At 44.2% G+C, this 14,947-nt stretch overlaps 1 protein-coding gene across 2 annotated transcripts in view; it reads right to left on the bottom strand.

The window, feature by feature from the left end:
* Positions 1–322: 322 nt before the first annotated feature.
* Positions 323–14,947, bottom strand: part of ebf2 (EBF transcription factor 2) — a 34,158-nt gene continuing 19,533 nt past the window's right edge. The window contains exons 7-15 of one of the 2 annotated variants that reach the window (XM_079516257.1): positions 6,269–6,350; positions 4,543–4,684; positions 4,211–4,341; positions 3,851–3,977; positions 3,640–3,728; positions 3,243–3,308; positions 2,737–2,911; positions 2,422–2,610; positions 323–2,139 (exon numbers count right to left, since the gene is read on the bottom strand). In XM_079516257.1, coding sequence (XP_079372383.1) covers positions 1,919–2,139; positions 2,422–2,610; positions 2,737–2,911; positions 3,243–3,308; positions 3,640–3,728; positions 3,851–3,977; positions 4,211–4,341; positions 4,543–4,684; positions 6,269–6,350 — 1,222 coding nt within the window. In that variant the 3' untranslated portion in view covers positions 323–1,918. Of the gene's footprint in view, positions 2,140–2,421; positions 2,912–3,242; positions 3,309–3,639; positions 3,729–3,850; positions 3,978–4,210; positions 4,342–4,542; positions 4,685–6,268; positions 6,351–14,947 lie in introns of both variants that reach the window. The other variant, XM_079516256.1, reaches the window with a different exon arrangement.

The raw sequence follows: 14,947 nt of genomic DNA, 5'->3' as shown, positions 1-14,947 counted from the left end.
CACAATGTGGAGATACAATATGAGCCATGGAGCTAAATCAGTAAGAAGATATGATGATATGCTGGGATGGTTCGATTTACTGTGTTTAACACTGTACTTGTACACAAATGGACCACAAATATGCATTTATATGTCATCGTATATGTAACTTAGTAACCGAAATATGCCAGTGATTTATTTCTCTTTTTTTCTTTTGTTTTATTTGGAGCACAAAATATAATTACAACTTGAGATATACAAATCACATTTGCAACAACCTTTGTACCATAAAAAACAAGATGGCTTCAAAAAACATAATATTACAATTGCTAATGTTTTTTAAATAAATAAAATAAACAAAACACAAAAAACAACATTTTAAATGATGTCAGCTACTCCTCCTGTTCTTTGTTATCTCATCCTGAGTATGATGTTTGTATTATGTTGACTAAAATCAGTGAGAACTCTATTAGATGGGTTAATAGACACTCCTTTTGTCCATTTCTTTTCTTTTGATTACTTGGTGTTTTCTAGTTAATTTACTGTACTGCATAGTGTCCAGAAACAGGGCTTAAAAAGGGTTCCACAGGGTTGGGAAACTGAGGTGAAGTGATAAGAGAATTACCTTTATCACATTATTATACACTTTCCAGTTTCTTTGTGGAATGAAATATCAGGGCATTTGTTTTGAAAAAGCATGCATAAAAATGAAATTAAGAAGGATAAGGCTATAGCTAATGTTTCATTTCATAGCAAGGACATTCACTTTCTTTAATTGCAGGCATAACAATATTATGTTATGCAACCAGCAAATTGTCCAGTTTTATTGTTGATGTTTACTCCAAATAAGTGTGCTATGGTTTACTTTACTCCCTCTAAATAATAATCCATCAATTTCCATTAATTTGCAATTATAATGACAATGTGGCAATGACCTTATTTTAATGACAAATGCAAAAGGACCACATTTATAAAGTACGTTTATATTATTCCCTAAGCTAACTATAATAAGTTAAATTGCTTGTTCTTAAATAAAATCAATATATGAATTCCTTTAGTAATAACCCTGGGGACAATGCGTTTTCCCTCATAAAACCTTAAAGATCAGAACAAAAAATAAAGGGTCTATAATTCTGGAATGTAAATTGTCTTCAAAAAGTCTACTACAAAAAACCTCTTGCTAACTCACAGACAATGTACACACATGCCTTTAATGGTGTCCATACACAAACAAATAGCACCCTGCTTTTTAGAGCTTCAGAGTTGTCCAATCATCGTACAAAGTTCAGTGCACTCCCAACAAATCATCTAGCCAAGATTTTTGGCAGGTGTGGAAAGAATCAAATACTGCACACATGATAGAAGGCCAGAGGTAAGTAAGTTGGATGCTTTTGAAGCTTGTGGGGAGACTGTGAACTGTTTACCTCAGCCTCCTTTCAAAATGCCACCTCAGACACCTCATGAAGCGCCCATCATTACAGTTCAGTCGACTACTGTTGGCTAAGGAGCGTTTTGCTTTCATTGCAGCTGTTGTGAATGGTGGGAATAATCTCCTCTGCATCGGCAAGTGGGTGGCTGGTCTTTGGATATTTCATACCCCGTCATATTCATCCAGCTGGATGAAACATGGACTAACAAGTGGCAGGGGCTCAGGGAGGATAGTTATGTGTGGCTGATAGTTCAATGTTCCATTCTCCCTGCCCTCTTAGTACCAAGATAGGGTTTAAGTTGAGCAGTGGCTTGGGGTGGATGGGGATGGATGGGTGCTACATCGGGTGAACAACCAGGCCCGTCATTGCTGGAGAGAGAGAGAATATAGAAAATCTATGATTCTTGTCACTCAGCCTGTACGTTGCATTATTGTATACCCGTGAACAGGCCAGCCATATGCTTCATGTCATGTTCAGTCAAGATTGTAGTGAGGGTCTGGTTTAGTGGGTTATGCATTTGTAAGTTCAGAGAGGGGGGTCAGATAGTGAGTTGGATGGCTACCTCTGAAGCTGTTCCCTGAAGCTGGACAGGCAGGGGAGGGGGAGCCCTGGGGCCTTAGGACAGGAGCAAACGCGCTCTTCTGTTTGGCAGCAGATGGGAAAGAAGAAAAAGGCAAGAGAGACGAGGAAGAGCTGGAGCCGCCTGGTATGGTGGGGCTAGATGGCATTACTGTGGAACAGGAAAAAAAAGACAGGTTTTACTTAATTAAAATCAAGAAGGAATATCACAAATCAACCATCACAGTGACAAATCAACCTGCAGACCTTTACAGACCCACTTTTACACTTACAGAATTTGCTCTGTTGGTCTGAGGTAGACACTGACTTAGAAAAATGTAACGTGACTAACGTATGCCTGAGTAAAATGTAAGTCGTTTTAACAATACTATACATTCTAGAATTTGTTGAAAACAAAAAGGAAGAGCGGGTGAGAAAACACAATGACACTCACTGCCATAGGGTGAGCTTGTAGGGGAGCCGTTGCTGAAACCAGGAGATCCAGGAACTCCCAGGCTCGTCATGGGCACTGTCCCATAGCCTCCAGTCATCCCCCCACTCCCATAGCTTGAATGCTGGGAGTGGGGAGTAGAGGCAGAGGGGTATCCCCTTGGGGACAAGCTGCTGGTGTTACGAATATAACCTGGAGAGGAAGAAGGAAGCCCCATTAGAAAATCAGAGAGAACACAAGTGCTAAATTCTAAAAGTGAGAGATGTGACTCTGTAGTATAACAGTGAAGGTATATGGCCTGTAGTTCATTTTCCTCACCTTGGCTACTCTGTATTGGCTCACCGATGCTGACACCCAACTGAGAGGGGTAGGAGCCTAAGCCCATGACGCTGCCGTGGGCTGGGGAGCTGGGTAGTGCCTGCAGCTGACTGTGTGGACGTGGAACACTGTACAGGGCCTCAGCAATGTCTGCTGCACGCTTCAACAACATGTCCTGCAAAAGGAATGATATGGAGGTTTAGCAATAGTTCTATTCACACAGAGAGGCTACACAGAGGGAAACACACCTGCGTATTAAGCACATCTAAACAGAAAAGCACCACTACTGAGGTCGTCTCATTATACCAAATCAAACATCTATTATGTAATTTATTTTGGCATGTCATGAGGTCTATATAGGAGCCTTAAGATTTCATCACTAGCTTATATTAAACATAACCTTAAATTAAATGTGAAACTAAGGAGGTTTGTGCAAGTGTCCATGGAAGGTCCATGTGTATATGGGGCTGACACTGGGAAGTAATAGCATATGCATTATTGCTTACCTGATTGCTATGTGGGTTTCCATACAGGGCCTCCACAAGATCAGCCGCTCTCTTCAAGAGCATCTCCTACAGGACAAAGATTTAGACTTGTCTTTTAGGGAATATAATATATTATAACAGTTGCTATAACATCATAACTAGGAGAATAGAGATGAATTAACTCTTCACCAAACCTTGATTCTTTATCTGAGTGTTTAATTCACATAAATGATAAAACCTGCTGTATAAAGCAATAGAAAGCATGAGGTGTTTATAGTAAATAACTTCACAGATCATTTACACATACACTACACTGACTACAGCGATGTCATTTACTGTAACTCTCCCTCCAATGTTCTGTTGCTTAAATCACTACCAACACTGTCATGTGGTGTGTCTTATACAGGTAGCTCCTCACCTTGGCTAGTTTATCTGGATCACCAGGATGTCGGGGAATGACCTTCTGAAGACGCTGGAAACCGTAGTCTATGGTTGGCTCATTCAGAGCTAAAATCAAATAAATAAGTGTAAATCAAACCAGGTCATGTTTCAGTGGGAGCCCACAATGAAATACCCACATGCTATCATGAAGTCTGTAAAAAGACAATGATGATGATCTCTCTGCTCACCTGTGTAGATAAAGCGTCCAGGCGCTCCCTTGCAGAACTGTTTGGATTTGTAGGATAGTGTGACCTCCACAACCCCTGGGATATGGCGAGGAGGTGTCTGAACACGTATGGCATGCGGCGTGATCAACTGTAGGGACAGGACAGGGACTTTGTTACAAACCAAACAACATATGATACCCACCCCTCTGTAAATAATCTACATTATATCTAGGCTAACAGGAACACCCTAGAAAAATAAATATTAGACAGCTCATGAATCATTTCAACAACGAGACATGCCATATGCTCTATATATAGCATTTCCCAATATGCTTTAACCTATACCAGTCATTAGCGGGACATTTTGGACAGAATCCCTACCTCGCTCCACACCAGCATGCTGCCAAACACCACCTGCAGCCCATCAAAGAAGTTCTCACCGATGACAATGACCATGGCCCCACCGGTGGTCCAGCCTTCACTGGGGCTGATGGCTTTGATACAGGGTGTAGCTAGATAGGAAAGCATGCTCTGGTTAATTGAACTTAAGTCGGTGACCATATTTTGAAATATACATTACACATAAGTATACTATTTTATAAAAGTAACAAAAGTAATAAAATGGCCATTGGCCACCGAATGAATGGGTGCCGCTAGTAAGTCAGATGACCTGACCTGTGATGATCAGTAGTAAAGGTAGGTCGATGCCTTACCATACTCCATAGAATTCTCTGCAGACTCGCCTGGCTCCAGCCTGCGGGCTCTTCGACCATGCTTTGAGTTATTGTGGACAAACATGTTGTCTGACACAGCAAGGACATGTCCATCTACGCTCACAGTGCTGCACAGGACCACCTAAGCCAAGGGAGAGGAAAATATACTTAAGAGAGAGGATGTGTGTGTGTGTGTGTGTGTGTGTGTGTGTGTGTGTGTGTGTGTGTGTGTGTGTGTGTGTGTGTGTGTGTGTGTGTGTGTGTGTGTGTTTGCATACACCTGCTTGTACTGTACATGCATGCGTGTGAAATAGGGGATACGTGTGGGTCTGTGCTGTAAGCCGCCGTCTCCGGTTACATCAGCAAAGTCCCATAGCAACAATCCATTATCACACACAGGTGATAGTAATATTTCTCAATAGGTTCATGTGACATCCATAGGATCTTCATGATATGTTTACACTCCTGTGATCCAATTCCTTTTCCCTCTTCCATCAAGTCACGCTGCCTGGCTGCTTGTTTTTAAGCTCAAAATGCCTGTGTGATCCAGCAGCATACTGAACTGGTACTTGTCCAATCCTGATCCCTCAATGACACCAAACATATGGACTGAATCTCCCATTTTTACTGGCTGTTAAAGCACTGGATGATATATTGGGACCCTAATTTGATTTTCTGGCCAGAACTTATGTATACCGTCTCTTCTGCTCTCATTGGATGACATGCATAACAAATATGTGGATTTATTTAGTGTGTGATAATATTACATTTATACGGTCAAGTATTTATTCTCTGGAATGGGTCCATTAGGGGGGAAAAGTCATTTTAAAGACTAATCCCTAAACATTTCTCAATAGGCATTTTAGAAACACAAGAGAGCAGAGACAAAACATTACCTTTCACTAAACACATGGAGTCGTTTTTATTAATAAATGTTGGTGCAGAAAGACAGAGCAGGAGTGAGCTAGAGACAAAGAGGGAAAGCATATGTGCTATAGGTGGTGGAACGGGAGAGGAATCTTTGGAAAAATAACTGTAAATTATCGATCAAGCAGCAGCAGGCTCCTGTCCAGCTCTGATCGCCTTTTAACCTTGAGATGAGGGCCGTAGAGCGCTCATAATTTCTCAGCATGTGTCACAACGTAGGAGTTAAAACAAACATGGTGGAAGACAGAAAAACGAGAGAGGGTAGATGGAAGAGAGAGAGTGAGACTGCCAGACAGGGGCCGATGGTGCTGAAAGACAGCAGAGGAAGTGAGGCGGGAGTGTCCCCTGTGACCACTTCCTGGGTCACGGAGCATGACCTCCCCCATCTGGAGCCAATCACTCAATTCTTGACAACTTCCTGAAACACCTCAACCTATTTCCTGCCCGTCTCCCCCCCTGGTCCCCCCACACATCTCACCCCTTTCCTCTCCACATCTCTCTGTCTTCTTATTGATTTTTAACTTTCACCTTTAATTTTTGTCTCTATATATTTTCCACTGTAAATTATGACCAGAATGTATGAATGAGTATGAATGTGACTAGAAACGATTCAACCTGGACACATAATAAATGAGGTGCATAATACGAGGAGAGAGGCAGGCATTTTTATTTAACTGTGATTTTTAATCAATCATTCATTCACACATTCACTTTATACTTTCTCGTGTTCTCTCTCTCTCTCTCTCTCTCTCTCTCTCTCTCTCTCTCTCTCTCTCTCTCTCTCTCTCTCTCTCCATACCTGAAATCTCCTCATGTCCCTCGGGTTCCCAGCTGTCTTCAGGCAATTCTGGTTACACTTCAGGAAGAACTTCAAGAAAAACCTGCAGATGTAGATAAGATGACACAAATTTGTACATCAGCAGCATGAAAGCATTTTGTATGACTATTTGGTGCCCAGCAATACAGTACTAATCAGAGGAGACATTAATTATGGCTGTCAGAGAGACATGTGGACGGTGTGTAGAAATGTGTGTCTGTGTGTGTGTGTGTGTGTGTGTGTGTGTGTGTGTGTGTGTGTGTGTGTGTGTGTGTGTGTGTGTGTGTGTGTGTGTGTGTGTGTGTGGGTGTGTGTGTGTGTGTGTGTGTGTGTGTGTGTGTGTGCACGTGTGCGTGCATGTGCTCTCACATGCACGCAGAAACATTCATGCATCACATCCACGCATACATGCAATGCGTGCATACGTTTTGCAACTCTGACATCAATCACGGCTGTTTAGTTTAGTATCAGAGTCAATGTTATTACACTTTAAATCAAGTGATGATAATTTTGAAGCGTAGTCCAGTGAGCACCACTGCTGTGTTTCAAAGTAAACTGGAGACAGTGATGTATGCCAGGGGACCCTTGGGACTGTGATATCCCGCAATGCCGTATTTGAACCCCCACATGGGAATGGTGAGGAGAGCGTAAAAGAGACAACTACAGAGAAAGTGAAATGAGGAGGTGGAAAGAGAACAGTAGAGACAGGGGAGAGCGCTGGTATGGACATGGGAGGGGAGGGAGAGTGAATTTCTGTTTTTATGTATATGCATCTCATTATATATGAGTTTGTATGAGTGTGTTGGAGTGTGGCGACCGAGAGAATGCGAGCCAGCGAAAGGAGCGCATACGAGAGAGAGGTTCTGATAGCCTCTGCTATAGACCAAAGAAGACCTGAGAGAGATGGAATAAATGGGAGATGGGGGAGACTACGTAGAGAGAGAGACTCCAAATCCCAGGTGTACGCGGTTCGGCAACAGAGCCCGCTGTCATGGCAACGCAGCTCTGCCGCAATCCCAAAGTCCCCATGCTGAGAGGGGAAAGAGAAGGCAACAACAAGGAACACATTCCATCACAGAGTAGGTAGAGAAAGAAGGGAGAAAGAGGGAGGGGGCAGAAGGAGAGCCTGGTCTAGAGAGTTGGGAGAGATGGGAACCAGAGGTATGAGGAAAGAGGGGATATGGGGAAGATGCAAGGAGGTTGAAGACAATTGCAGAGCCCTCTCTCTCTGTCTCTCTGTCTCTCTGTCTCTCTGTCTCTCTCTCTCTCTCTCTCTCTCTCTCTCTCTCTCTCTCTTATCTCTCTCTTATCTCTCTCTCTCTCTCTCACACACACACACACACACACACACACACACACACACACACACACACACACACACACACACACACACACACACACACACACACACACACACACACACACACACACACACACACACACACACACACACACAGACACATACATACAGTATATATTATTTATTTATTTACTAGACTAGAGTCAGTAATGATGGAAGTTGGAGATCCATGCCCCACCCGGCTATGCAATACCCGTTGTAAGCGTGTCAGAGTACCTGTTCCACCCCCCATCTGTCTGTGTCCCTTTTATGCCCATATATGGAAATGTCTCTATCGTCTCTTTATTCCTATATATGGAGTTCTGTGTCAGGCATGCCCAAATATGGAGTGTTGTGGTGTCAGAACAGGCCAGCTCCATATATGGAGCCTGGGCAGGGGCCTTGTCCAGAGCCCAGGCAGAGGCCTTTTGTTGGCGGTTCTGGACAACCGTGGGTTCGACCGACTTGACATCGGGCACTGCACTCCCTGTGGATTACAGACGTACACGCATACATATGGAGTTCTGTGTCAGGCATGCCCAAATATGGAGTGTTGTGGTGTCAGAACAGGCCAGCTCCATATATGGAGCCTGGGCAGGGGCCTTGTCCAGAGCCCGAGCAGAGGCCTTTTGTGGTGGTTCTGGACAACCATAAGTCCGACCGACTCGACACCGGGCACTGCATTCCCTGTGGGGGTGTGGAACACGTGTGTCAAAGTCGTGAAGTCGGTGGGGCGAACGGTTCTCGAGTTACGTGCATTACAGCCGTGCAGACGTACAGAGACATGTGCATTTATAGATAGATAGATTGTAACAGAAAAATAGGCCTGAAAATTCAGTTCTGATGCGATTAAGGCAGTTGGCAAATATACATGTAGAGGGCCAGATGTCACTGATGTAAAGTGCAATCCTGCCTTTCTTTTGAAAAACAGGCCCATTAAAGGTCCAATTAAATAAACAACAACAGCGACGAGGGAAAAGACTGCAGAGGGAGCAGCGGTTTGAAACCAGATAGATGGCTCACACCAATCCCACCCACATTGTGCTCTCTGCAAATATAAGTCATCTTAATGTAGAGATGTTGTTTGGAGAGGGACTTCATATTGGCCCCACAGTCTTGAACCCTCCCATTGAATACTAATCTCCCCTTCACTCTGTCAGCTCCACCTCGTTCTCCCATCACTCCCTCCAGCTTGTGAACGGGACCTGGCTCAAAACTCACGTTAGGTTCCAAAAGTATGTCCAATACTTCTTGATTTGAGCTATTTCAGAGGAGGACAATCAATATTGTTGTTGGCGGAGGGTGATTGTAATTTATCAGTGAGTGTTCGGACCTCCAACCTCAAAGTTCTGCTTGAGATGCAGGGCTCAGAATGGAAGTGTGCTAAAGGGTACAATACAGAGCCTCCCCTTCCCTTAAACCACTTCCTCCTTCCATCATATTTCTGATCTTTTGTCTGGCTTTCTATTTCTCTTCACATTTCTTCCGTTAGCTAGATAAACTGTTCTTTGGGTTTGGTGCTTTAAGACTATGTACTTGATTCTATGTTTCATTGAGTAAAGTTTAATTTATAAAACTGTTGAAAGGTCCTTTGATGGTCATACTGAATGTAAAATTTATCTTGTGCAACGACTGTAATATTATGTCTCAGGTTTGAGCTTTGAGGGGTAATTTGTGACAGCAAGTCACCCACTATGGGCTTAATAACCATGGCCATGACTTTGTCTGACTCTGTGTCAGTCACACTCCTCTCTTTGCCACCTGCTCTTTGGTCACGTCAGGTCCCCCAGGATGCAGTGACCACTCATTCACTGACTCATAGCAGGGATCAACTGCACCATAGTGATGCTTCAGTTTCCCTTCTCCAGTGGTTGGACATTCATCACAGGCTGTGTGTATATTAACCTTCCCTTGGTTCCTGCCCCTGTTTGTTGACTTCTTCTCTTCCTTCACTGTATATGACACAAGATCACTCTCTCTCACACACACACACACACACACACACACACACACACACACACACACACACACACACACACACACACACACACACACACACACACACACACACACACACACACACACACACACACACACACACACACATGCACATATGCACATATGCACACTCTAAATATCTAACAGCCCCCCCACAAACCTTTGCCCCCTCCCAAAAACCCATTCAGTCAACTTTTCACCCCCCTCAGTTCGGACGCACACAGCTGCAAATGCTGAAATTAAAGCGAGACGTTGACGCATATATTAGCATTCATTAGCCGCTTCCCCCTGCCCACTTAACATGCAAATCTCCCAGCCCCGTCGCCTCGCACCTTCTGCCACACATTCATTTGCTGAATTATAATTAGACTAATCTTGCATAATTAATAAGAAGTCGAGGACCCTCTGTTTTTTCCCCCCCTCTCCTCTATTGTGGCTGCAAAAGTTTAATATCGATGTTGTTTGTTTTTGTTTTGGTAATGTAATACACCCACACACCTCCCGCATGCACACGAACAAGATGAGGAGAACATGAGGTGAGCTACATGTCATCGGGAAACTGCAGACAAGTGCCTGCTTTCAAAGAACTCCTTAAACCACATCATGTTCCTATATTTGTATCTGTGCCTCATACATACATTTGCCGTTGTATGCCATCATAAAACACACACAGAGCTATGCATCTGTTTAATTTGAAAACTGGCCAACGTAGTACAAATAAAGCTAATTGGGAAGCACTTTTATTTGACTTAGAAATGGTCATATAGGTATTATAGCATTCAGAATAAGTCCAGTAAAGGGTTGACGTAAGCATAAACAGCTTTAATCGTAAACTTGAAATGACCAATGATGCTTGGAATTTAAAACATAATATCTTGTTATCTGAAGCATTATCAGTAATGTAAATCAACCTACAATCAGCGCAACGGACAACTTCTACCCTCCACAGAGACACTTACAAGGAAACACAAACAAAAGGTAAGCCTGAGTCTTAAACCTTAGGATCGATTTCCACAGAGGCACCACAGGGAGTCTGTTTTTTCTGTGCTCTCTTCTGTTCTGCATCTCTGTCAGGGCCTCCACATCCCCTTTGTCTACATCTGCTTCAGTTCTCAAGGCTAAATGCAGGCCACGCAGCATGAGGGAATCCCAATGGTGACAACTTGCTTAACTAAAACCAGTAAATAATAATAATAAAGAAAGACACCAACAACATTGATGTGGTTGTGTAATTGTTGCACGTCTCAGTATTGAGCCTCGGTTTCACACCGCTCAGTGCATTGAAGCATCTGTTACAGATAAGTGCTACACACTATGCTTTACATATGGCCTTAATCACATAGCGAGCACCTAAGCAGTAAAGGAGCTCTAACAAAATTTTCATAGGCATTCATCAACACTAATCACTGTTGACATAAACTGCCTTTTCACATAGGCATAAAACACATCGCCCTCTGTGCTCAGACTAAATGGGGGGGTTATTAGCAGCGATGGATCTCGAAGCCATGATATAAGGCTGACAAAAAATGTATCACAGATTATAAGGTATTCAGCAGCACGACTACTATTTTGATTGCTCTCCATGTCTGGCGCTTGTCCTCCAGTTTTGGGTCAACTGCATAGATGACACATTTATGTCCAAATATAAACTTTGGAATTTGGAGCAAAATGTTAAGGAAAACAATGGAGGATAGATTGACAGAATTTTAAGTTTGGCAAAAAAGTAGGGGTCTGTTCTCTATCGAAGACACAGAGAGGTAGCAAGAAAAGAGTAATGGAGTGACAGAATAGATCTGGCTGTCCCCCATCATAGACCAGTCACTGATCTTCAACTGACAGACATGGGGACGTTAGAACTTAGAAGCATGGAGAGACAGAGAGAGAGAGAGAGAGAGAGAGAGAGAGAGAGAGAGAGAGAGAGAGAGAGAGAGAGAATGTTGACGTCCTGTATTCAGGGCCATCACTCATCAGCCATCCTCTCCATCACGCCCCTACCCCCCCACACCCCCACCCTGAAAAAACAAAACAGTGTCCTGACATGGTGGGGGAGAGGGTTAAGGGAGGAAAATTAGGAAACCAGATGTGAGACATTAAAACATACTGACATGCTGAGGGCCTTCCTCTGCCACACTCACACACTGAGAACACTAACTCACGCACAGACACTAATACATGCACACATACGCGCACATGCCATGCATGCACATGTGGCACACACGTATGCATATTCACACAAAAACACAAAGTCACCCATTGTGACATTGCCTAACATGTTTACACGGACAGAAACATACACAAAATTGAAGCAGATACGAAAGCATGAAAGTGTAAATTAATATGGTACACACATAATGCTTCGTGAACAAATCTCTGTGCATGGAAGTCCTGTGCATAAACAGTATTCCAATGGGTTTGTTTTAGGTTTAATGTTTTGTGTAAACCTTTTGGCTCTTGGCTATAGACTGAGATTTGGATAAGCCAGTGTTGACCTAAGAATGTTTCACGGCAAAGCAAAAATCTACAGATGGGTCGCCATGCATCAGTGTATGGATATGCAACCAATTAGCACATGTACCAGGGCCGAGGAAGGGAGGGGGGAGGGAGAGAGGTGTTTTGTTTTCCTCCACTGGGAGAGTGGTGAAGGGCAGAGGAAGAGGGGGGATGGTGGGGCAGGGGGAGTAGTAATAAATACCCCTGGACCAGGGTCCCCTGGCAGACTGGAAGCTAGACTGGTCACCAAGGTTAACACCCGGGGCACCTGACCTTTGACACTGCTAATGGGGCACAGAAAACCCTCCACGAACTGATACCCCCAGTTGCATACCACCGCAGGACCTTTCACACCAGCCTCCTAGTGTGCCCCCTCCTAAAACATACAGGGATATCCACTGCATCGGCTTCACTCACCTTTCACCAACAAACTTCACATACACTGCAAAATCCTGAATGTGAAACTCGTCAGGGTTGTCTTTCTGATTTCTGAGAAGTTAGTATTATTATTTTATATTATTATCTGACCTTTTTCTTGCAAAAAACTAAAAAACAACAACACTTTTTGTACTCCATTCTGGATATGCTGGTTATCTTTAATTTGAGAGAATTGCTACACTTGAAAATACTTGTGTGTGCACTGCAGTGTTCTCACACTTTTGTATTGACTTTCTGTTTAAACATTCCCCAAGTATTTTTGCCATAATCTCTCCTTTTAAATCTCAATAACTCCAGTTCTGGTCGGGGGATTAAATGAGGTGAAATGCTTCACAAATTGCAGATGCACCCACGCCTTGACAGATGAGACAGCAGAAGACTGTCAGATCTGATCAGTGGAATTGTGACTCAGTTGTGACAGAATCAGCATGTGAGGTGGTAACCACCAGAGAGCTAGGATACGAGGCTGAGGGAATGAAGACTTCTTTAAAAGTTTGTCCTGTAAATTGGATGTGGCCCCCGTGGCCCCTTCTCTGTTTCCCTCCATGGCCGGCCTCACCCCTGCAACCCTGGACCTCGCACCAGGCCAGAGCTGGTCCCAGCCCACACCACCTCTAAACCTGAGAACTGTGACAAAGGCAAACATTTAACCCACTATGGCTGATTTATAGAGCTTGGTAGCGCCATAAAACCTTCAGGCTTGCCTCCGCAAAAGTAGCCGAGGCACAGCAGTGCTGAGAGGGTAAGAGGGATGAGAGGGGGAGTGGGAATGATGGGACAGTAACGAGGAGAGGTAAACGAGAGCGTTTCAACCAGGCTTCTCCGGGGTGCTAAACTGTTTAACTTTAAAGCCTCTGTCCAACTTCTAAAAGCGTATACCAGTGTACTCAGTGGCTTAAGTGAAATTAAATGAACATTTAAGCTTTCCAAGCTTAACCCAAAACACAGAATGCATACAGAGTATCATCCACTTGGGACTATGGTCAGACTGCCAAAGAGATGGATATGGATAGATATATTCAGACTGAAGAGAACATGAATTCACAACCAGGACAGGGAATAGAACTCCCATCAGTGGCCTGACCTCTCCCAGCATGCTCAGTGTCTCCTGTGGGACGAGATTTCAAAAAATACTCTCATAACTGTCAAACAGGGACATGGAGCACCCACTATGACGGCATAGATTTCAAACTCACCAAAAGGTCACCTGCAACACCCAAGCACTAGTCTTGCATGGTCGATAGCGTGTCAATCAAATAATCTGTGATCAGAATGACTGTGAACATGCGTGTAATCAAAGCGCCACCCAAAGCAACAGAAGAACAAAGAGTCTGAGATGGATGCCACGGAGAGGAAGAGGAAAAGAGAAGCTATAACAGAATGAGAAGAGATGTCTTCTTAATTAGCCAGTAATGATAAGATCTGACAAACAACATCTGTTTCCAGAAAGAGAGGGGGGAGTGAGGAAGGAGGAAGAGAGAGAGAGAGAGAAAGAGAGAGAGAGAGAGAGCAAGAGAGAGAGAGAGAGAGAGAGAGAGAGAGAGAGAGAGAGAGAGAGAGAGAGAGGGTGAGTGAGTGAGGAAGAGAGAGGGAGAGAGAGAAGCAGCTGAGAAACCTGTGAAGCCTAGACAAGAGGGACCTGCTTGTATGAAAGTATGGGGGGGTAAGGGAGGGAATTCTGTGTAGCGTAACACAATAGAAGAACGCAGGATGAGAAGTATAACAGGAGAGAGAGAGAGAGAGAGAGAGACAGAGAGAGAGAGAGAGAGAGACTGACAGGGGAGAAAAATCTGACAGGGTTGAAGGAGTCTAGGAACCAGGACGAATATGACAGATAGAGAGGAAGACGGATAAAAATGAGGAGGAGAAGATGAAGAGGAGGTAAAGTAGACAGACACACAAAGGGGTGAGCTGGCTTAATGGCATAGGAGGGAGCATGGAAGGGAGCATAGGAGGGAGCATGGAAGGAGAACGGAGAGGTGGAACGTGTGAACAGATAGGTATGGAATCACTCAGAGGTCCAGCGCGCTGTAATTTACTGTCCGTGGCTAATCCACAGCAAATGTGTGGAGCCAAGGACAAGAGAAAGAGGGAGAGAGGGAGTGAAGAGGCAGAGGAGACGGGTGAGAAGGGAGAGCGGGGGCCGGGGGGCTAAAGGGGAGGGCAGGGAGACTGTTGGGGTGCTCAGCATGCCTGCTGGGAGCCTGTCAGCGGTCACATCACCCCCTGCCCTCAGCCCTGACGGATTCATCAGGACCATTACACACACGCGCACACACACACACACAGAACATGCACACACACATGCAGACACACACCTACACACACATATGCACACACGTGCACGCATGCGCACGCACACACACACACACACACACGCGTGCACACATACATCC

This window comes from Electrona antarctica, assembly GCF_951216825.1.
Source record: "Electrona antarctica genome assembly, chromosome: 12".
Taxonomy (NCBI): Eukaryota; Metazoa; Chordata; class Actinopteri; order Myctophiformes; family Myctophidae; genus Electrona; species Electrona antarctica.
The sequence above is the reverse complement of the archived record's forward strand: the minus strand, read 5'-3'. Positions and strand labels throughout refer to the sequence as shown.